This window comes from Salvelinus namaycush, chromosome 39 (genome assembly GCF_016432855.1).
Source record: "Salvelinus namaycush isolate Seneca chromosome 39, SaNama_1.0, whole genome shotgun sequence".
Taxonomy (NCBI): domain Eukaryota; kingdom Metazoa; phylum Chordata; class Actinopteri; order Salmoniformes; family Salmonidae; genus Salvelinus; species Salvelinus namaycush.
This window is the reverse complement of record NC_052345.1, coordinates 16,601,343-16,622,431: the sequence shown is the minus strand read 5'-3', so window position 1 is coordinate 16,622,431 and position 21,089 is coordinate 16,601,343. Positions and strand designations below refer to the sequence as shown.

The following is a 21,089-nucleotide window of genomic DNA, read 5'->3' as shown; positions in this document are numbered from 1 at the left end:
AGAGCCAGTTTCATCATAGCGCTTGATGGTTTTTCCGACTGCACTTAAAGAAACTCTAGAAATGTCCTAGAAATGTTCCGTATTGACTGACCTTCCTATCTTAAAGTAATTATGGAATGTCATTTCTCCTTGCTTCTTTGAGCTGTTCTTGCCATAATATGGACTTGGTCTTTTACCAAATAGGGCTATCTTCTGTATACCACCCCTACCTTGTCACAACACAACTGATTGGCTCAAACACATTAAGAAGGAAAGAAATTCCACAAATTAACTTAACAAGGCACAACTGTTAATTTAAATGCATTCCAGGTGACTACGTCATGAAGCTGGATGAGAGAATGCCAAGCGTGTGCAAGGCAAATGGTGGCTACTATGAAGAATCTCAAATATTAAATATATTTAAATTTGTTTAACACTTTTTTGGTTACTACATGATTCCATATGTGTTATTTAATAGTTTGGATGTCTTCACAATTTTTCTACAATGTAGAAGGAATAAAGAAAAACCCTTGAATGAGTAGGTGTGTCCAAACTTTTGACGTGTACTGTATATACAAAAGTATGTGGACACCCCTTCAAATGAGTGGATTCGGCTATTTCCGCCAAACCCGTTGCTGACAGGTGTATAAAATCGAGCACACAGCCATGCCATCTCCATAGACAAACATTGGCAGTAGAATAGCCTAACTGAAGACCTCAGTGACTTTCAACGTGGTACCATCATAGGATGCCACCTTTTCAATAAATCAGTTCGTAAAATTCCTGCCCTGCTAGAGCTGCCCTGGTCAACTGTAAGTGCTGTAATTGTGAAGTGTGAAGTGGAAACATCTAGAAGAAACAACGCCTCAGCCGCGAAGGGGTAGGCCCCACAAGCTCACATGAAGCTCCAAACAAACTGTTCTTGCAACACTCACTACCAAATTCAGAACTGCCCCAGGAAATAACTTCAGCACAAGAACTGTTTGTTTGGAGCTTCATGAAATGGGTTTCCATGGCCTAGCAGCCGCACACAAGCCTAAGATCGCAATGCCAAGCATCGGCTGGAGTGGTGTAAAGCTCGCCACCATTGGACTCCAGAGCAGTGAAAACGCGTTCCCTGGAGTGATGAATCACTCTTTACCATCTGGCAGTCCGAAGGACTAATCGGGGTTTGGCGGATGCCAGGAGAACGCTACCTGCCCAAATGCATAGTGCCAACTGTAAAGTTTGGTGGAGGAGGAATAATGGTCCACATACAATAAATGACCAAAGGTAAGTCCAACCACAGCCTTTTAATATTCAGTTGCCCTAGGAATGTTACCAGGAAATAGCTTAATATGTCTTTGTTCATTTCCTCAAATAACCCGGGTTATTTATTTTTTGATTGGTTGATTAGTAACTTTATATGATTAGTCAGTTTAGTTGCCCTCCTCGCCCATGCGCTGTCATTGGCGGGAGGAGCGCTGCTCGCACGCGTAGTGTTGTTCATGGTGATTATATATAGGCTACACCCGCGACTCCCACGAAAAGGTAAATGTCACTAATCAATTTTAGTTACGTTTTGTAAATATTATAAGAAGTCATTTTACGCTATTTTAAGTAGGCCTATATGTCTTTTACTTTAAATAGATGCGTGTGAATTGTACTCATTTCCTGAAATTCCTCATGGTTATTCAGTAACATCTGTTAATTATAGTTTCTCAGTATTATCTCCCTGCATTTGACAGTTTTGTAGTCTACTTGAATGCATGCTATCGTGTACAGACCAAAGGCAAATGTGTAGCCTACCCTTTGTATCTAGGGTTTTGTTGTTATAGCCAAACTTTGGCATTGTATTAGTTTACTCGTGGTAATAACAGTCACATATGGTAACAACACAATATGAGGCATGCATATACAGGTGGCACATTTCCAGCGAAGATCCCCTATCTCTTGATCTATTGTTTTCGCCCCATGATGAAATCGAGGAGGGGACTGTGGATGTGTGTCTGTCCACCCGTCCGTTCGTTTAGTCACACGCGATATCTCGGACTGTACTGAAGATAATATTTGATGACACTTCGGTGAATTATGCGTTTTGCTATAGAGATCCGGCATTTACAAAATTACACTGATTGGCCCAATGCGGGAGCTATAGTAATTGGAATTAATGAAATGAATTAGTGAAGTTAATTCTGTATCTTTATGACAGTGGTTGTGAATCACAAAGATACAGAATTGTTCATTCCTTCATGTGATGTGGCCCCATTCAACAAACAGTGCAATATGGCTTCAGTAATAAAGAACATGGAGGAAGGCAACTAGCTTTGTGTTCTAACAGCGGATATTGAATTGGAGCCATGTAGTGCAAACAAAAGGTACAATAGGCCTACATCAATGAAGCACGGGTGCTACGGCACAACATGATGTTTACAATTGTGACATGTACACATTTTCAGGTTATTGTGTGCATGCATGGGCAGTCCCTTGGTGTGTGCATGGGCACGGATTCACTGGGGATTATGTTTCTTGTCTTTCAGGTTTTCACACACACACACACACACACACACACCCACCCATAGACGCCTACACCTGCTGAGAGTAGAAAATAAATCTCTCTCACACAGTGCTGGAGTTCCTGTGTCTCTGACAGTTTGCTTTTCTCCCAGCATCGGACAGCGATGATGCTAGGTGCGTGTGATTGAGTGTGTCTCTCTTCAGGGACTGCGTCTGCCTGCGACCACCATTGACTGTGACACTCGCCCGAAGTGTGTCGCCTCACACACACGCCCACACTCATCATGGCAGCGGAGTGTGTTCCGGAGGGGCCCGACCTTAAGGAGATGGGCGACGAAGATGTGTGGGAGCTGATCAACGACAACCGCCATCGTATCTCCCTGGGTGTGAAACCATGTATGTTGATCCCTTACCTGCGCCAGGCCAGGGTCCTCACAGAGATGGATGAAGATGAGATCCTCTCCAGCCTCAAGCTCACCAACCGCTCCATGAGGACCAGTAAGACTTCTATTCTATTCGTGTCTATGATTTTCTATTGTATTACTTTTGAGTGCTCTCTGTATTTTTTTCTATTCTGTTGAATTATATTCCATTCAATTGTATTTGATTCTATTGGTGTTGATTTTTTTTCACTTGGTTTTGTTTATACATTTCTTTGGTGGAGTAAGTAGTAAGCCTTGTCCCAGCCAGAACGGCACATAGGGACAGGAGCCTATTTTCTGTTTCTGTAGCGTGAGGCAGCCTGATGTACAAGTATACCCCCTGGGCAGGACACTAGACAGTCACAGGGTCTTACCGGTGTTGTGCCGAAAATCTCCCCCCTGCCAGAACCCCCCCCCCCCCCCCCCCCCCCCCCTTCGAGTTCTTCATTGCTGCGACTTGCTTGCTAGTCGAGATTTCTGCTCTTCACTCCGTTGTCAGTTTAGCCTACATTTCACTGATCTTAGTAGCAGAAAGCATTTTTGTCTACAGTTTTTGGTTTGGCTATTTGTTTCAAGTGTATGTGGCGGTTCTAGCCTGTATGGCGCCCAGGGTGACCCCCCCCTCCCCTCAGCGCCCGCTGCAATCCATCCTCCTGAATGTTGAGTCTCAATCAGAGGCATCAGGTCACATTTTTAGACTTTTTCGTATGAATCGACCATGATCCAAACTTCCAACCACGCAATCTCAGGGTGAACACTTTAACCACAAGGTCACTGAGTTGGTAGGAGTTTGGATGAGTAAGAGATACTGTTATAGGGTGACCACCCACTCACCCAGTTTTGGTGAGGGAATGTAACTTCCTTATGTTATAAAATACATTTTACAAGACAAATATGATTATTCATGTTTTGAATCATTCAGTGGGGTCTTTCTCTAACATATCATTAGAATAATTTGACAAAAGTTGGATTCCGTAATCTAATACGTCCGTTAAAAAGCACCGAGCTCTGTTGACAGCTTTTGAGGATTTTTCATTTTGTTGTTGTCGTCGTCTTCAAAGTTGTTTCCGCGGGTCGCAAAAAGAACAAAGGCTCCGAGCTGAATGAAACCTAAAAGGCCTTGAAAATAGAACGCTTTTTATACGCTCAGTGCTCCGTTGACATTTCACAGAGATACGCTTGTTTTTTTTTTGTTTTTTTTAAATCTTCATAAAAGGACAGGAATTTCGAATTCAAATAAAAAGTGTATACTACAATATGAAAATACTACATGGCATGTCTAAAAATCGATATCCATCTTACCTATATATTGTTTTATGTCCTGCGGATTCAAGAAGAAATGATGATGAGTTCAACGGGAAAGTGAGCCTGTCATGTAGCCTTAGTTCTTGCACAGAATCCAGTTCCACGGGCCAGCATTCCCGTGGAACGCTTTCAACACCTAGAGACCATGCCCTGGCAAATTGAGGCAAAAGGGGGTGCAACTCAATGTTAGGTGTTCATAATGTTTTGTACGCTCAGTGTATATCTACGCACTTGAGCATGTCTTATAACTGGAGATGAAATTTTGTTCTGCAATTCATAAACGTTTATAACTCAACAAGTTTGTATTTGAATAGTGTCTGTCCCTATAAAAATCCTAAAGTAATGATGAAATACAACAGTACATTTTTATGAATAACAGTCCATAAAACAGTCCATCTACGTGTTTGATTTACGTTGTGCACTCCCTGACCTTCATCCTATTCAACCCTTTGTCTTCCTTAGGTCACATGCTGGACCTGCTGCGTATCCAGGGGAGGAACGGTGCAATGGCCCTGCTGGAGAGCCTGATGATCCACTACCCCGCCCTCTACACCCAGGTCACAGGCCGCAAGCCCAGCACCGAGCCCTCTGGCTTCAGTGGTGAGTAGCACACAACACATGACCTGTTTCCCATGTGGCTCATTTAGGCCATGTGTTAAGGAGTAGGGAAAGGGAAAGGAGGATACCTAGTCAGTTGTACAACTGAATGCATTCAACTGAAATGTGTCTTCCGCATTTAACCCAACCCCTCTGAATCAGGGCGGGTTACCTTGTGTGAAGGATGGTGGCTCTTTTTTAAGTTGTCCTGTCTGTTTTAAAACAGCACAATGTGTTCATTGTATTCATCAGTAAACAGTATTCTCACTTTATGTGAATAATCTCATTTATTATAATTTAATCTCCATTGGGGTAAATCATTTAGTAAAAATATTTGGTTGGGAAATTATACATAGCCATGGTCTAGCAGAAGGGTGCGTCCATCTTATCCTGATTTCCTCCCAGGCCTGATTAAGTACTCGGACTTGACCGAGTACTTGGTCAGAGCCGTGACAGGGATGCAGAAGGAGCTGCAGGAGGCTCGGCAGGAGGCCAGTCGGCTGGGGTCCCGTTGCACCTCCCTGGAGGTGGAGCTAGGTCAGACGCTGGAGCAGCAGGAAGAGTCTCGCCGTCTTAAGGCCGACCACGACCGCATGAGGAAGAACTTGGCTGCCGCGCACCACGACATCTTGAAGCTGAAGGACGAGAAGTGTGACCTGTATGTGCGGTACACGGTCGCCATCGAGGAGAGGTCGGCCGCCAACATCCACTGTAGCGACCTCAACCTGCAGGTTAGGGTAAAAGGGTTAGCTGTGTGATATTCAGGAGTAGTGGTGACTGCACTGCGTTACATGAAGTGATAAGTTCCGCTATTGACAGTGTTGCTACAGGGTTGACCAAAAGTATTGTAAAGTCGATTGAACTAATATCAGCATTATTTTGGCGTAGAAACGTGTTAAAGCTCCTGCAGCTCCTTCTGCACCCCTGTCCACATTGTACATTTTGATGTATATGTCTGTTACCAAAAATAATTTCAATTAAAAAAGATGGAATCCTTAATGGTGAAACTGCCACGTCCGTTTGCGATATTACAACGACAAAGAAGTCACTGCAAACGACCAACACAGTTTCTTTCCCTCTGACATCATTGCATGAGTGATAGGACAGCATGTGCTACACTTTTCTAATCTCCAGCTCTGTTTCGTCAACAATACAAAAACAATAACAACAGCCACGGGGTGGACAGTGGCGCTGTTTCCCCTACTGCGGATTCCATCTTTAAGAGATACATTTCATTTACTTTAAGAAACAACAAGGGACAACAGAAAACATGTTGAAGCAACTGTGGTCAAATACTACGGTCACAGTATTTGTGACAGTAGTCTTTTGTTTTTCTATGATGGGCAGGTATATCAGCTTCAGTTTGAGCTGCGCAAAGCCCAGACAGAGACGGACTTCGAGAGGCAGCGCTCGCTCAAATGCACCACCCCCAGCGAGACGCAGCAACTGCGGGAAGAGATTAGCACTCTGAGCAGGCAGCTACTGGTGGCCGAGAAATTCACCCCGGTGAGTGAGGAGGAAACAAGCTCAGACTCCTACAAACAAACTGTAGAATTTCTCAGAGACGCACTGTGGTCCTGACTATTGTCTCTTCCTTTGTCTTTCTCTCGGTTTCTCTCACTATCCCTTTTTACTCTTTTATTTTTCTCTAATTTTCGAAACTCTAATTCTTTGTATCCCTGTATCCCCCCCCCAGGCGCGTGAGGATATCCTGGCCCAAGACCTGGCTGAGGCGATGGATGGCCGTATGGAGCTGGCTGAGCAGCTCAGGTGCTACAGAGAGGAGAATGAACAGCTGACCCGCGAGAGGCGGGAGGTGTGTGTGTCTAGGAGATTGTGAACAACCCTTTTGCGTTGGCCATTTTATTCAACAGCAGATATCTGCTGAAAGGCTATATGCTTTGTGTTACACAGTACATTTTAGAGTGGCCAAACTCTAAACACTGCGTGGGTGTGTTTGCTCTTAGATGGTGGAACATAAGGAGTGTCTGGCGCTGCAGGTTCAGAAGCTGACTCTGGACTGTGAGATGTACCAGCAGAAGAGTACTGTTTTACAGAGCCAACTGAGGGAGCTACAGGCAGAGAGAGACCACGTACGGAGCTATTACCTTATACCTTATGGCATCATTGCTCATCCTGAAATCTATTATTGGAATGCCATACCTGTCTGCCTGCCTGCCTGCCTGTCTCTGTCTGTCTGTCTGTCTGTCTGTCTGTCTGTCTGTCTGTCTGTCTGTCTGTCTGTCTGTCTGTCTGTCTGCCTGCCTGCCTGCCTGCCTGCCTGCCTGCCTGCCTGCCTGCCTGCCTGTTTGTCTGCCTGTCTGTATATCTGCCTGGCTGCCTGTTTGTCTGCCTGTCTGTATATCTGCCTGCCTGCCTGTTTGTCTGCCTGTCTGTATATCTGCCTGCCTGCCTGTTTGTCTGCATGTCAGTCTGTCTGCCTATATCCACCTATCTGCATACTGACCTGCCTGCATGTCTGTCTTTGCTTGTCAGTCCACATACGCTGAGTGTACAAAACATTAGGAACACCTGCTCTTTTCTGCTCTTGACATAAACTGACCAGGTGAATCCAGGTGAAAGCTATGAGCTCTTATTGATGTCACTTGTTAAATCCACATTAATCAGTGTAGATGAAGGGGAGGAGACGGGTTAAAGAAGGATTTTGACGCCTTGCGACAACTGAGACATGCGTATGTGTGCCATTCAGAGGGTGAATGGGAAAGACAAAAGATTTAAGTGCCTTTGAACGGGGTATGGTAGTAGGTCCCGGGTTGTGTCAAGAACTGCAACACTGCTGGGGGGGGTAACGCAATATCAGGAAGGCGTCCTTAATGTTTTGAACACTCATTGTATGTATGTCTTATTGCCGCCCTATCTGTCTGTCTGTCCATCCTTCCAGGCGTACCTGTCCAGAGACGAGGCCCAGGCCCAGATAGCCAGGAGCCTGGCTGAGAAGGACACGCTGCGCAGCCAACTGGTGGAGCTCCAAGAGGTCTTCACCCTCAGGGCCTGGGGGGCCTACCGAGGAGGCCCCGACACACCAGGGGTAACACACACACACACACTGTATACATGTACATACACACATGCACAATGTATACACACTCACGCACACTCCATACACACATTCACATTGTATACAGATTTACTTACACAGCAGAGTCTAAATGAGATACTAAAGACTAACATGTATCTGTCTGTTCCAGGAGAGGAAGTTTAGCTGGGAGAGCCAGGGCTCCAGCGGTGACAGCCTCCCCTCCAGCCCCCCACCTCGTCCCCGCCTCCGCCGCATGCATGCAATTGACCCTGATTCCTTGAGAGGATGCAGTATAAAGGTGTGTGTGCATGCAGGATTTATATCAGTGATGTCAGCTGTTTATATCATCTGAGTTGACTTTAATGATTTGCATCATAAACTTGACTTCTGGTAATTGTGCGTGTCTGTGTGTAGAGTGGCGATAATACTCCAAGTAGTGTCCGGTCCCAAAATGTGGAGCCTCCATGCCCAGAGTCACTGCGGAGACGAGAAGAGACCCTATGGTACAATCGAGACAGGTAAGGGGTGTGTGTGTTTTAGACAATGTGTGTGTTTAAGACACAATCCGACTCCTCATTCAGAACCAGTTGGACATTTACACAGTAGCACAGTTGGCATGCTTCCTTCTATATTCCGAGTGATGTGATGTCACTGTCCAAAGTCTGCTTTTTTACCAGGAAGGCCATGTGTTTACTCTGTGTGTTGCCGGGAAGAGCTTCATTTCAAGGCTTTTTCCCAGCGTCCCCGGCCCTTCTTTCTGTTCTAGTAACATGAGATCATTCTACAACAGAGCCATTTTACTATTAGAGCTGTGTAGAGGTAGATTTGATCTTCCTATAAACTATGTGGGGTCTCTTTGTGTCCCAAATGGCATTCTATTCCCTATATAGTACAGTAGTTTTGACCAGGGCCCTATGGGTCCTGGGCAAAAGTAGTGCACTATATAGGGATTAGGGTGCCATTGGAAACGTTCCCTTGGTGGTCATATTTGATCGAGGATTCAGGTGTTATTTTTGGAACTAATTATAGGTTGTTTTCACAGATGAACGGCTGCCCATTTTCATGTTTATTGTCGTAGTTTTGTGTTTACAGTGAAGACAAAAGTCTGTCCAAGTGCCATGATAGCAATTCTGGATTTCTGCAGTCGAACTCACTCAACCAGTTTCTGTCGCAGCCTACATGATACCTAGAGAGAGGGAAGGAGAGGTTAGAGAGCGAGAGAGAGGTTAGAGAGAGAGAAAATAAGGACGAAATAAAAAGACGCCATTTTGTAAACAAGTGTTATTCCCTCTTCTTGTCCCTAGCTCGGAGACGGCTGAATGTGACGTCTTACTTGACAATGACTTTGTGTTCATCCCCAGTGGTACGTAACTGAATAAACTCCAACCTTTAACAACCTCTCACCTTACCGGGACTTACCAGCTTCTGTGTGTGCGTGTGTACTTACAAGTGTGTTTGTGTGTGTGCTCTTGCGTGCTTGCGTACATGGATATAAGCGTATGCTTGCATGTTTATCTTTGTGGGGAAACACCCAGATGAGACTTCTTGAAAACAAATGGAAATTATTTGGTTGGCCACTCTCCGAGCAGATATTTAATTAGCCTTGGGTGAAGTTTGGATCCTGGCCTGGTAGGCTAGGTAACACATTAACTGTTGGGCGTTCCCTCTGTGGACACATTCTTGAACAGTCTCTTTTTTTTTTATTCGATTTCCAGGCAAAGAGGTTGAGCAACCTGTTATGTCACCCACACCTTCCTGCCAAAGCAACAACAGTGATGGGTGAGGAACTTTAATTTACTTTGATGTACTGAAATCTATGGGATGTGCACACATTCACTGTCTTGAACTGTTGATGATGAGTGGAGGGAAGGCTGAAGCAAGCATAAGTACAGAGGAACAAAGTCATCTAGCCTGCATATTGCAAGGAGAGGGTATTATGATGACGACACATGAAAATGATTTGCTCCTTCTCTGCGCACGGATCCCTTTTACGGGATCACTTTCCTAAAGAACCGCTAGAATTGCAGGGCGCCAAATGCAAAAATATTACTAAAAGTATTTATAATCATGCAATCACAAGTGAAATATACCAAAACACAGCTTAGCTTGTTGTTAATCCACCTATCGTGTCAGATTTTGAAAATATACTTTACAGTGAAAGAAATCCAAGCTTTTGTGAGTGTAGCAATCAATGCTACAACAGCTAGCCCCAAATTAGCATGGTCACGAAAGTCAGAAAAGCAATAAAATGAATCGCTTACCTTAGATAATCTTCGGATGTTTGCACTCACGAGACTCCCAGTTACACAAAGAAACGCCATTTGGGTTGCGCGTTATGTTCAGAAAACCAAAGCCTTGTTCCGTTCGACAAATTCCAAAAAGTATCCGTAATGGTCGTAGAAACATGTCAAATGTTTTTTATAATCAATCCTCAGGTTGTTTTTAACAAACATAATCGATAATATTTCAACCGGACCATAACCTATTCAATAAGAGAGAAAAGCAAAATGGAGAGCTCCCCTCTGGCACGCAGGCACTATTCAGAGGACACCTGACTACTTTTGAAAAATCTTGTTCATTTTTCAAAATAAAGCCTGAAACTATGTCTAAAGCCTGGTCACAGCCTGAGGAAGCCATTGGAAAAGGAATCTGGTTGATACCCCTTTAAATGGAAGAAAGACTGGCCAGGAAACACAGAATAAAAAATATATATATATCACTTCCGGGTTATATTTTCTCAGGTTTTCGCCTGCAGAATCAGTTTTGTTATACTCACAGACAATATTTTGACAGTTTTGGAAACTTTGGAGTATTTTCTATCCTAATCTGTAAATTATATGCATATTGTACGATCTGGACCTGAGAAATAGTCTGTTTACCTTGGGAACGTTCTTTAAAAAAAATATATATATATGACCCCTAGCGTCAAGAGGTTTTAAGGCGCCATTACCAAACTCAACTTGGTGAACCCGAAACTAAAATAACACGCAAATTTGGTCAGATGCTCGATTGTTTACGAACTTTTCGTAGTCTGCCCACGAGAGAGTAATCTAACAACCAAGTACTCTCATCTCCTCTCTATCTCAACCCCAGTCTCTCCAGGGCATCAGCCCCCCCGTTCCTGCTGCGCTCCCGGCCCCGGGCCATGCGCATCACGGGCCGAGTCCTGACCATCTCCTTCCAGGGGGAGGCGCTGCTGAGCCAGCTGCAGGTGGTGGGGGGTAACAAGACGGGCGTGTTCGTCCACCAGGTCACTGAGGGCTCCGCCGCCAACACAGTGGGCATTAGTTCGGGGGCACAAATACTGGAGGTGCGTGTGTGTGTGTGTGTGTGTCTGTGTCCCCACAACTCCAGTCTCCTATCCAGCACGCACCTGACAGATCGATTCAATGCAGCCATTTTGAGTCATAACTCCCCCCTCTTCCTTATAGTTTCTGTGAAGGCACTATAATTCCAATGGTTGTTTGTGCTCCTGGGTTCCAGGTGAAGTATGAGCAGGCTCAGCAGGCTCTAAGGATGGTTCTGGAGGACTCCACCCTGGAAGAAGCCATGTGGGCTCTCGGGCAGGTCCGAGGCTTCTGCCACCTCTCCCTGAGGCCCAACCAAGATGGTGAGACCCTGGCCCTGTTAGAATATGTCATCATTATGTTCAAATGCAATCTGGTTCAAGTAATTGATATGTCATCACATTCAAATACCCTGCCCAGTGCAAATAGTGGTTTCTTTCTCCCTTGCTTGACGTTATCCTTCTGATGTGACAGAATTGTAAAAGCAAGGAAGTTCTTCAAAATGTTAACGTGACTTTGGTGGAGTCTGTCAAATCACTCGGATCAGGCGCTAGAGAGATGTAAAATATGCGTTCTTAGCTGATTGGAAAGAATGTTGTTTGACTAGTGTGTGTCTGGATTTCGTCACAAAAAGGAGTGCATGAGTTCCTCATTCTCATGATTAGGTTGAAGTTCAAGGGTTATCTGTTTCGTGTTTCATAGGTATTTAGGATGACTGTTTGTTTTGAGGTAACATAGCAACATAGGGGTGAAAAACAGAGTGACATACTGGGGACACTTAACCCAAAACAACTTCAAAGTAGTCCATTTCAGCACCTGGCTAATATTCACAACAACAGAAAATAGTGCTCCCTTTTTTCTCACTGGTTCTCACTGGAAAGCTATTGACATGCTACAATAGCATTGCATAAGTACCATTCTCTGTGTAATGTGTATAACTAAGAATTATCACATGAAACAGGTAAAGTTCTGCTTCCACTTGACATTTCATAAATATGCTATTTTAATGTTGCTGTATTCATATTGGTTGGTTGTGTGTGTATAAATCACACCTGTAACATTGGTGCCGTGACCCAGATCTGTCACAGTCATAATCCTCTATGGTCCCTCCCCTTTTCTCTCTCTCAGCCTATGAGAAGCTCCTGCTCCAGCTGCAGAGTGGCGAGGCCTTGTCAGGTGACTCCTTCTACGTGCGTGTCAACATGTCGTTACCCGGGGGCTCGCAGGACGCTCTGACCGTTTCCTGTAACGACATCCTCCACGTCACATGCACCCGCCCAGCGGGCGCTGACTGCTCCTGGAGGGCCAGCCACGTCCACCCTTGCCAACTGCTGGACCTCAAGACGGGCAACTTGCCCAACTACTACAGGTACTAGGCCCAGTACCCACCATGGGGGATTGGATTGTTGACATGGATTCTTTCTATCCTAGCCTGGAACCAGGTCTGTTTGTGCTATCTTACCAACTCCTATGACCACTATAGCACAGACAGATCTGGGACTAGGCTATATCTATCCCCCTCTGGAGAACTAACATGTACTACATGTAATCTATGTTTGATACTTTGACTGTTGGCCAATACATAAATCACATTCTGTATAAATGATATTAGTGAAGATGTTTTCATTGTCATTGCAGGGCCCAACGCCTGCTGATCAGAGCTATCGAGGACATGAGCTTCCAACCCATGACACTTAGAAAGGTAACATCATTCACTAGTTTCATAGTTTGCAGAACTACTCGGACCTAAATCCAACTCGCTTTAGGGTTCTGAGTTACAGTTAAGTGACACTCCTTTCCAGCGAATGTGTTCCAAAAATGTTTGTTTTTGACGCTTCTAAAACGTGTTAACCGAACATTCATGAAGAAAATGTTGTAGTCATGTGAATATCCCTCCGAATCGCTGTCAAACGTTCGGGTTAACACATTGTTTGCTGGGTCCTCAGGCCCAGGACAAGAAGAAGACTGTGAGGATCGTCAGTACGGGTAGACAGGGGAGGAATCCTCTGTGGGTCTGTGTAGAAGACAGCAAGGACAAGAGCACTGGGCCAGGTATATATCAGATAGAGTCCTGGCTGGATAGGAAGTCATTTTTGTACACAAGAATATACAAAACGTAACAGAGCCAGAACTATAGAGGCCATATCATAACAGACTATCCTCCACGTTGGAGCCAAACACTCCATTGAATTGTCAAGATGGCGCCCATTGAAATTCTGCATCAAACCAAGTTTGCTAAACTGTGCAAAAACATTGCTGAAGCAGGTTGGATTAACTCCAGCCAGTGATATTACCATACCTACAGTGGGGAGAACAAGTATTTGATACACTGCCGATTTTGCAGGTTTTCCTACTTACAAAGCATGTAGAGGTCTGTAATTTTTATCATAGGTACACTTCAATTGTGAGAGATGGAATCTAACAAAAAAATCCAGAAAATCACATTGTATGATTTTTAAGTAATTAATTTGCATTTTATTGCATGACATAAGTATTTGATCACCTACCAACCAGTAAGAATTCCGGCTCTCACAGACCTGTTAGTTTTTCTTTAAGAAGCCCTCCTGTTCTCCACTCATTACCTGTATTAACTGCACCTGTTTGAACTCGTTACCTGTTTAAAAGACACCTGTCCACACACTCAATCAAACAGACTCCAACCTCTCCACAATGGCCAAGACCAGAGAGCTGTGTAAGGACATCAGGGATAAAATTGTAGACCTGCACAAGGCTGGGATGGGCTACAGGACAATAGGCAAGCAGCTTGGTGAGAAGGCAACAACTGTTGGCGCAATTATTAGAAAATGGAAGAAGTTCAAGATGACGGTCAATCACCCTCATGGAGTCTGGGGCTCCATGCAAGATCTCACCTCGTGGGGCATCAATGATCATGAGGAAGGTGAGGGATCAGCCCAGAACTACACAGCAGGACCTGGTCAATGACCTGAAGAGAGCTGGGACCACAGTCTCAAAGAAAACCATTAGTAACACACTACGCCGTCATGGATTAAAATCCTGCAGCGCACGCAAGGTCCTCCTGCTCAAGCCAGCGCATGTCCAGGCCCGTCTGAAGTTTGCCAATGACCATCTGGATGATCCAGAGGAGGAATGGGAGAAGGTCATGTGGTCTGATGAGACAAAAATAGAGCTTTTTGGTCTAAACTCCACTCGCCGTGTTTGGAGGAAGAAGAAGGAAGAGTACAACCCCAAGAACACCATCCCAACCGTGAAGCATGGAGGTGGAAACATCATTCTTTGGGGATGCTTTTCTGCAAAGGGGACAGGACGACTGCACCGTATTGAGGGGAGGATGGATGGGGCCATGTATCGCGAGATCTTGGCCAACAACCTCCTTCCCTCAGTAAGAGCATTGAAGATGGGTCGTGGCTGGGTCTTCCAGCATGACCACGACCCGAAACACACAGCCAGGGCAACTAAGGAGTGGCTCCGTAAGAAGCATCTCAAGGTCCTGGAGTGGCCTAGCCAGTCTCCAGACCTGAACCCAATAGAAAATCTCTGGAGGGTGCTGAAAGTCCGTATTGCCCAGCGACAGCCCCGAAACCTGAAGGATCTGGAGAAGATCTGTATGGAGGAGTGGGCCAAAATCCCTGCTGCAGTGTGTGCAAACCTGGTCAAGAACTACAGGAAACGTATGATCTCTGTAATTGCAAACAAAGGTTTCTGTACCAAATATTAAGTTCTGCTTTTCTGATGTATCAAATACTTATGTCATGCAATACAATGCAAATTAATTACTTAAAAATCATACAATGTGATTTTCTGGATTTTTGTTTTAGATTCCGTCTCTCACAGTTGAAGTGTACCTACGATAAAAAATTACAGACCTCTACATGCTTTGTAAGTAGGAAAACCTGCAAAATCGGCAGTGTATCAAATACTTGTTCTCCCCACTGTATTAGGGCTGGGACGATACGGGTATCGCGGCATGTATCGTGTTTTCATTTTTGCCAAGGAAAAAATATTGCGTAACTGGTATCGTCACAGCTCTTATATCTGTAATAATGTCGCCTTGGTTACTGGCCTGAACCCGGTGTGTCCTAATATTGTCCTCTGCTCTAGGGGATGCCTCTGCACCCAGAAGCTGTTTGACCCTCATGCCCTACACCCTGGTCACGCCCCACTACCCACCCGTCTGTCGTCCGGTCCTCCTGCTACCCACAATCCTCGGTCGTGTCCTGGATCAGAAGCTGGCCGAGTGGCAGGGCTTTCAGTTGTGTGAGCCAGGTTAGGGAGTAGTCTTTCTTTTTTCTTTTTCTGACGTTCTTCTCTCTCTCTTTTTATTTCATCCAATAACTGCATATCCTCCTGCCCGATGCCCGGAGGGGAATTCCAATGAGATGATCTATTATTAGCACGGTAGTGGAAGGTGATGTTAATAAAGATGTGAATGTTTGTTTTCCTCGTACCTGCTGTCTCACCTTACCCTATACTTATCTCTCCCCCTCTCTCTCTCCCTCCCTCCCCCTATCCCCAGAGTTATTGAGTTCCAGCGAGCATGCTGCCAGGCTGCAGAGGTCTGAGGTGCTGGAGGAGTGTGAACAGGGGGGTCAGCGGTGTTACACCCTGCAGAGTGTTGAGAGGGTCATGAAGCAGGTGGGATAGACACTGTATTTGACATACTGATATTATATATCTTTTTTGAATGGTTTATAGACTGACTTGAACCGTTTTCCACGAACGTCACAAAAAACAACCGATAATACCTCCCGTTTTTCAGTGGTCCTGTTATTTGATGTACCCTGTGTTCCAGAAGAATCTGTGCAGGTGCAGTATTGACCTTACCGAAACTCCTCTTCTATCTCTACTCTCAGGGTACCCACTGTGTGCTGCCTCTAGGCCTGGACTGTGTACGCCGCCTCCACAGGGCAGAGATCTTCCCCATCATCATCTTCATCGGCCATTCCAAGTGCAGAGCACGCAAACTCAAGTAGGCCATTGTGTGACTTTTGATACGAAATCTGAATGGTAGCAATATTGTTCCATTGCCTCATACATGGTGTACATATGTGTTTATTTCTCTTGTTCTCTCTCTCACTCACTCACTCACTCACTCACTCACTCACTCACTCACTCCTGTTTTTTCCCCTCCATCTCTCCCAGGTCTAAGGTGCAGCGTCAGGGCTGGTCTGAGGAGCAGCTGCTGGAGTGTTCTCGCAGCGAGGAGTCCCTGCTGGACAAGCTGCCCTGCCTCTGCCGCAGCGTCAGCCCTGACTCATGGTACGACAAAACCACTCTGCTCACCACCCTGCGCTCCATCATCTGGGAGGAGCAGAAGAAGATTGTGTGGGTGGAGCCTGATTTGTGGTGATTTTAGGGCATCAGAGGCATCAATGTGAAGTTTATTGATGAGGTACTGGCGACTAAATTGGATGTCTTTGAATTCCTTTATTTGTAAAATAAATGATTTGGAATATTTGTAAATGGATCAAACGGAGAAGGGTCCCAATAGGCATTGCATACCTGGGCATTATGAGACAAGGGAAATTGATTGTGTATGCATGTGTATCTATGATAGCTACCTATACACATGAATTATGTAATGAAGGTAGTAGTATGAGTATGAAGGTAGCATGATGAGATGTACCAGCACTTTGGTTTGGATGTACCAGCACTTTGGTTTAGCTTCATTAAGTTCTTGTTGTTTTTCCCAACCTATATTTACTTGTATTGTGTTTGGGAACACTTTTTCAATTATCTTTATTATCATAAAGATATTATACTGTGTCTTGTATTATATACTGTATATATATAATGTACTGTATTATATACAGGATTTCAACAAACCTGTGAAACCATAGTCGTACCCAAGTCACACCAGAAATGTAATGTAGGCATTCTAGTCAGACTATGTTGACTAACTGTCAGACAGTTTTAAAGTTTCCATACAATGAGGGATTTCATTGCCTATTCTGAAGTGTGCAACTCAAAGTGGGGTTAAAGTGTAATGATAGTAGGCATTATATGGATTTAGGTTGGAACTTGTTTTTAAAGCAGTGGTATTCAAAGTCTGGGTTAGGGACCCCTGTTGGGGTCATGGGGGAACTGCAGTTGGGGTCGCCAAAATAAAATGATTAATAAAATATAAAAATGAAGAGTACAGATTATTTTATTCGACAATATACAAACGTGAGAAAGGTCATTTAAAAAATAAAATTGTATTGAGTCAATGTATTTATTGATTTATTTTCATTTTGATGAGATATGAAAATGCAATAAATTGAAGGTTATTTGATTTACAGATTTTAAGGTTGTGTCAATAAATTTGGGTTGGGGTTGCGAGAAATTATTGAGGGGAAAATGGGGTCCTCAGAAATGTTTTGAATAACACTTTTTTAAAGGGTGACAAAGTAACTGGTATTACACGATATTATGATAACTTGTTGTATTTTATGATATATACAATGACTACACAGAGCTCAGGTATCATTGACCCTCAGTCACTCACTCTAGGAATGAGAACGAAGAATTGTCAATCAGAGATTTTCTCCTGTGCAACGCTTAGGCCTACTTGATTAGGCCTACTTGACTACTTCCTCTCTTTATGATCTTTCCCTGCCCTCCTAAATAACCACCAGGTACAGTATTAGGCACTGTCCCTGAGCCAGCTGTTTAAAACCTACTTATTGTGTTATGAGATTTATATGCATGTGTTATATCAGTTGTGTCATCATTTTTTGGTAAGAATGTTTATGATAATTGCCATCCTAGATATAGGCTATGCAATTAATTAACAGATGGTGGTGGATTAGAGTTATGGCAAATATTTTTTTTATTTTGTGTAATTAAACATTTTTATGATGTTTGTCTTGCCATCCGATTGTTGGAAAATGTGTTTACAGATGCATTACAATCTTTTGGAAATACTATTATAAAATATGTAATTATTTTGTAACTAAATACATTTTTATCATACTATTACTTTCGTATTTGCACATTTATGTCAAAGCAAAGTCCTCAAGAAGAATATATGGTTTGGTTTCTTCCAAATGTCATCATTAATTTTGCTAACTCCTGCAGTTAATTCGCCTTTAAACTTGAAGTGTGTGTGCATGCACCAGGTACATTTGAACGGTTGATGCTCCAATGTAACCAGCAGAGGGGGCAAGATTAAAAGGGAACGTAGGCAACCCACAACATTTCTGTTTCAAACATACTGTATTTTGTAAATTATGTTATAGCCTATTACTTATCCAACGTTTAGGTAAAGCAACAATTAAGCTTAACGTGGGAGTTTCGATAATTAGCGTCTTTAGGAATTGTTGACGTTACAACCCGTGCCTGAAAACACAGGTACGTTAACAAGCAAATTACTGGACCGGTATTTTAGAACTATGTCACAGCAATAGACACATTAAACACCAACAACATGGACGTTGATAGCAAGATTTGTATCGAAAAACTTTGAGTTTGGATGAATAAAGTGTCTGCAGTAATATTTGCAATGCAAATACTAATAGGTTTTATTTGGGGTGTCTTTGATTTGCCAAAATATCTATAGAGCAATGATGAAATTGAATAGAACAAGTTATATTTTTTACAGACCTTTGGCTGCATTTAGACAGGCAGCCCAATTCTGATATTTTCTTCACTAATTGTTCTTTTGACCAATTAAATCAGCTCTGAAAAAAATCAGATGTTTAAGATCTAATGTGATTGGTCAAAAGACCAATTAGTGAAAAAAAGACCCGAATTGAGCTGCCTGTGTGAGCACAGTCTTTGAGGCCTACCATTCACTCTCTCAAGGTGGGAGAGTGTGTAGTATTTTAATTAGATTTGCCAGCAGCATACCACCCTGCATCCCACTGCTGGCTTGCTTCTGAAGCTAAGCAGGGTTGGTCTTGGTCAGTCCCTGGATGGGAGACTCAATGCTGCTGGAAGTGGTGTTGGAGGGCCAGTAGGAGGCACTCTTTCCTCTGGTCCCAAAAATGCCCCAGGGCAGTGATTGGGGAAATGTAAAACTTGTACTGTATTTGAGGTTTTAAAAGGCTTCTGAAGTTTGTAATCTCCACTAAGAAATTTCAGACTTGTTCTTCACTTATGACAAATGTACATTAATTATTTTCCACGTAGTAATCCTTTTACTGCATAATTATTTTCCTGCTGTAGAAAACTCTCAAATTAATCTCCGATACCTGCAGCTTAAAATTGGAGATACATGCAGAACCGCTCGTTCCTTTTTCTACCAAAATGTATTAGATGTGTGCTAAAGGACTTTATAATGATATAAAATTGTCCATTTAAGTATTTTACAATTAACAGACCTCATGACCACAACCTCTGGCGTATCATTCACATTTCATGGGGGTTTCTCACAAGATACGCATGTGATATGACATCATACTCTTAACTTTGGAGTTGGGAGTCATGAGATTTCACCCACTTTCAAATTTAGCCTCAAATTAAAACTCCACTATCAAACGTTGGTTTGGGTTTGGGTGCATTGACTGCATTCCTGCCTATAAATGTCAACGGCCACACGGGGGAGTCAGGAAGAAATGAATAACAGTTTGTGGGAGTGGTTGAAAGAGAAAAAAAGATGGTGTGAGGGAAGAGGGAAGATTAAGAGTGAGTGGGAAATAGATTTTGGGATATCACCACAATGTGAAAACAGCAAGTCTTTCCTATTTTGCGTGCATGTGGCAGACTGGGCAGGCTTTTCTCTGGCCGTATGTCAGGGTTGACTTCTCTGATATACAGTATCTACTGGCAGGAAAACTACTGGCAAGAAAACAGAGGACTGAATCAATGTCCTCCTTTAGCTCTTGTGGTGATTATTGACTTAGTTGTTTATTTGTGAAGACTTCCACTGAATCAATTTCCCCACTGGAAGACGATCTTGGCTCCACCAGGGTCCAAAATCCCCTTCAGTTGCCGAGAAACCACTCCAGTGATTTGTGTGATGTCGGAGTTCATTAAAGACAGTGACATGCCTGCACTGTGAACGCAGCCAAGACCCTGCTATGGAGGGGAGACGAGGAGGGGGTTTTGGCCACAGCCCACACACCCTATCCCCCATGCCTCTCACGCACACTGTCTCCCTCGCTCACACATACACACGCGCGCACACACACCATGTCTCTCACACAGGCACACACGCTGCCCCGCCACCACCTCCCCACTCACACACACACATGTTGTCTTCCCCCCAACACCCCTGCACCATAGGGCTACTTTAACACGCATTGATTGTTTTCTGTCTCCACGCTAGCTTGGGAACTGGGCTGGGTTTCAGCATTGAGGATTAAAGCAATGAAGAGCGGGTTTGGCAGGGGAAACTATCGTGGAGGATCAGGATTTGATGTTTAATTGATCGAGTTTGGATGTCGGAGCTGCAGGCATGTCACTTGTAATCACTCCAGATTTATTTCAGTGTGCCTGCACGCTCCCCATGCCTCCTGTGCCTTTTCTATGCTGGTTTCCTCTCATTTAGCAGCACAGTCTATCAAAGAAAATGGGTTCACAGCCAAGCATTGCATATTTAAACATGGGAGGGAAATCGTGGCTCTAATTGAAAACAACAGCCCACTCATAACTCTGAACTAGAACTTAAAAATGTGCTCTTCACATCAGTCACTCGAAATACTTCGAAAAGAAACGCTCTCTCATTTCGACTCTTGCCTTTCGTTTCCTTTGGTACTGTGCCATGGCTCCTGCTGCTATGTGCTGTACAATAAATTAATGATTGATCTTTCGCTCTCTCTCTCTTTCTCTCTTTCTCTCTCTCTCTCTCTCTCTCTCTCTCTCTCTCTCTCTCTCTCTCTGCTTCTCGCTCTCTCTCTGCATCTCTCTCTCTCTCTCTGCTTCTCGCTCTCTCTCTGTCTCTCTCTGCTTCTCGCTCTCTCTGTACAGCTACACTTCTTCACATTTTTTCTCTCATCTATACTCCAGGTCCTCTCTCTCTCTCTCTCTCTCTCTCTTTCTCTCTCTTCCTTGCTGAGTGCT

General features: G+C 43.9%; 1 protein-coding gene across 1 annotated transcript; it reads left to right on the top strand.

Moving 5' to 3' along the window:
• Nucleotides 1-1,431: 1,431 nt before the first annotated feature.
• Nucleotides 1,432-17,385, top strand: card14 (caspase recruitment domain family, member 14). Its single transcript, XM_038979056.1, has 21 exons — nt 1,432-1,509; nt 2,680-2,973; nt 4,665-4,802; nt 5,205-5,530; nt 6,147-6,305; nt 6,496-6,615; nt 6,767-6,892; nt 7,702-7,848; nt 8,009-8,137; nt 8,254-8,357; nt 9,144-9,202; nt 9,555-9,618; nt 10,933-11,149; nt 11,323-11,449; nt 12,255-12,495; nt 12,765-12,828; nt 13,073-13,178; nt 15,207-15,371; nt 15,622-15,740; nt 15,959-16,074; nt 16,248-17,385. Exons 2-21 carry the CDS (start codon nt 2,760-2,762, stop codon nt 16,453-16,455), a joined length of 2,949 nt encoding a protein of 982 aa, XP_038834984.1. The 5' UTR covers nt 1,432-1,509; nt 2,680-2,759; the 3' UTR covers nt 16,456-17,385.
• The last annotated feature ends 3,704 nt before the right edge of the window (nt 17,386-21,089 follow it).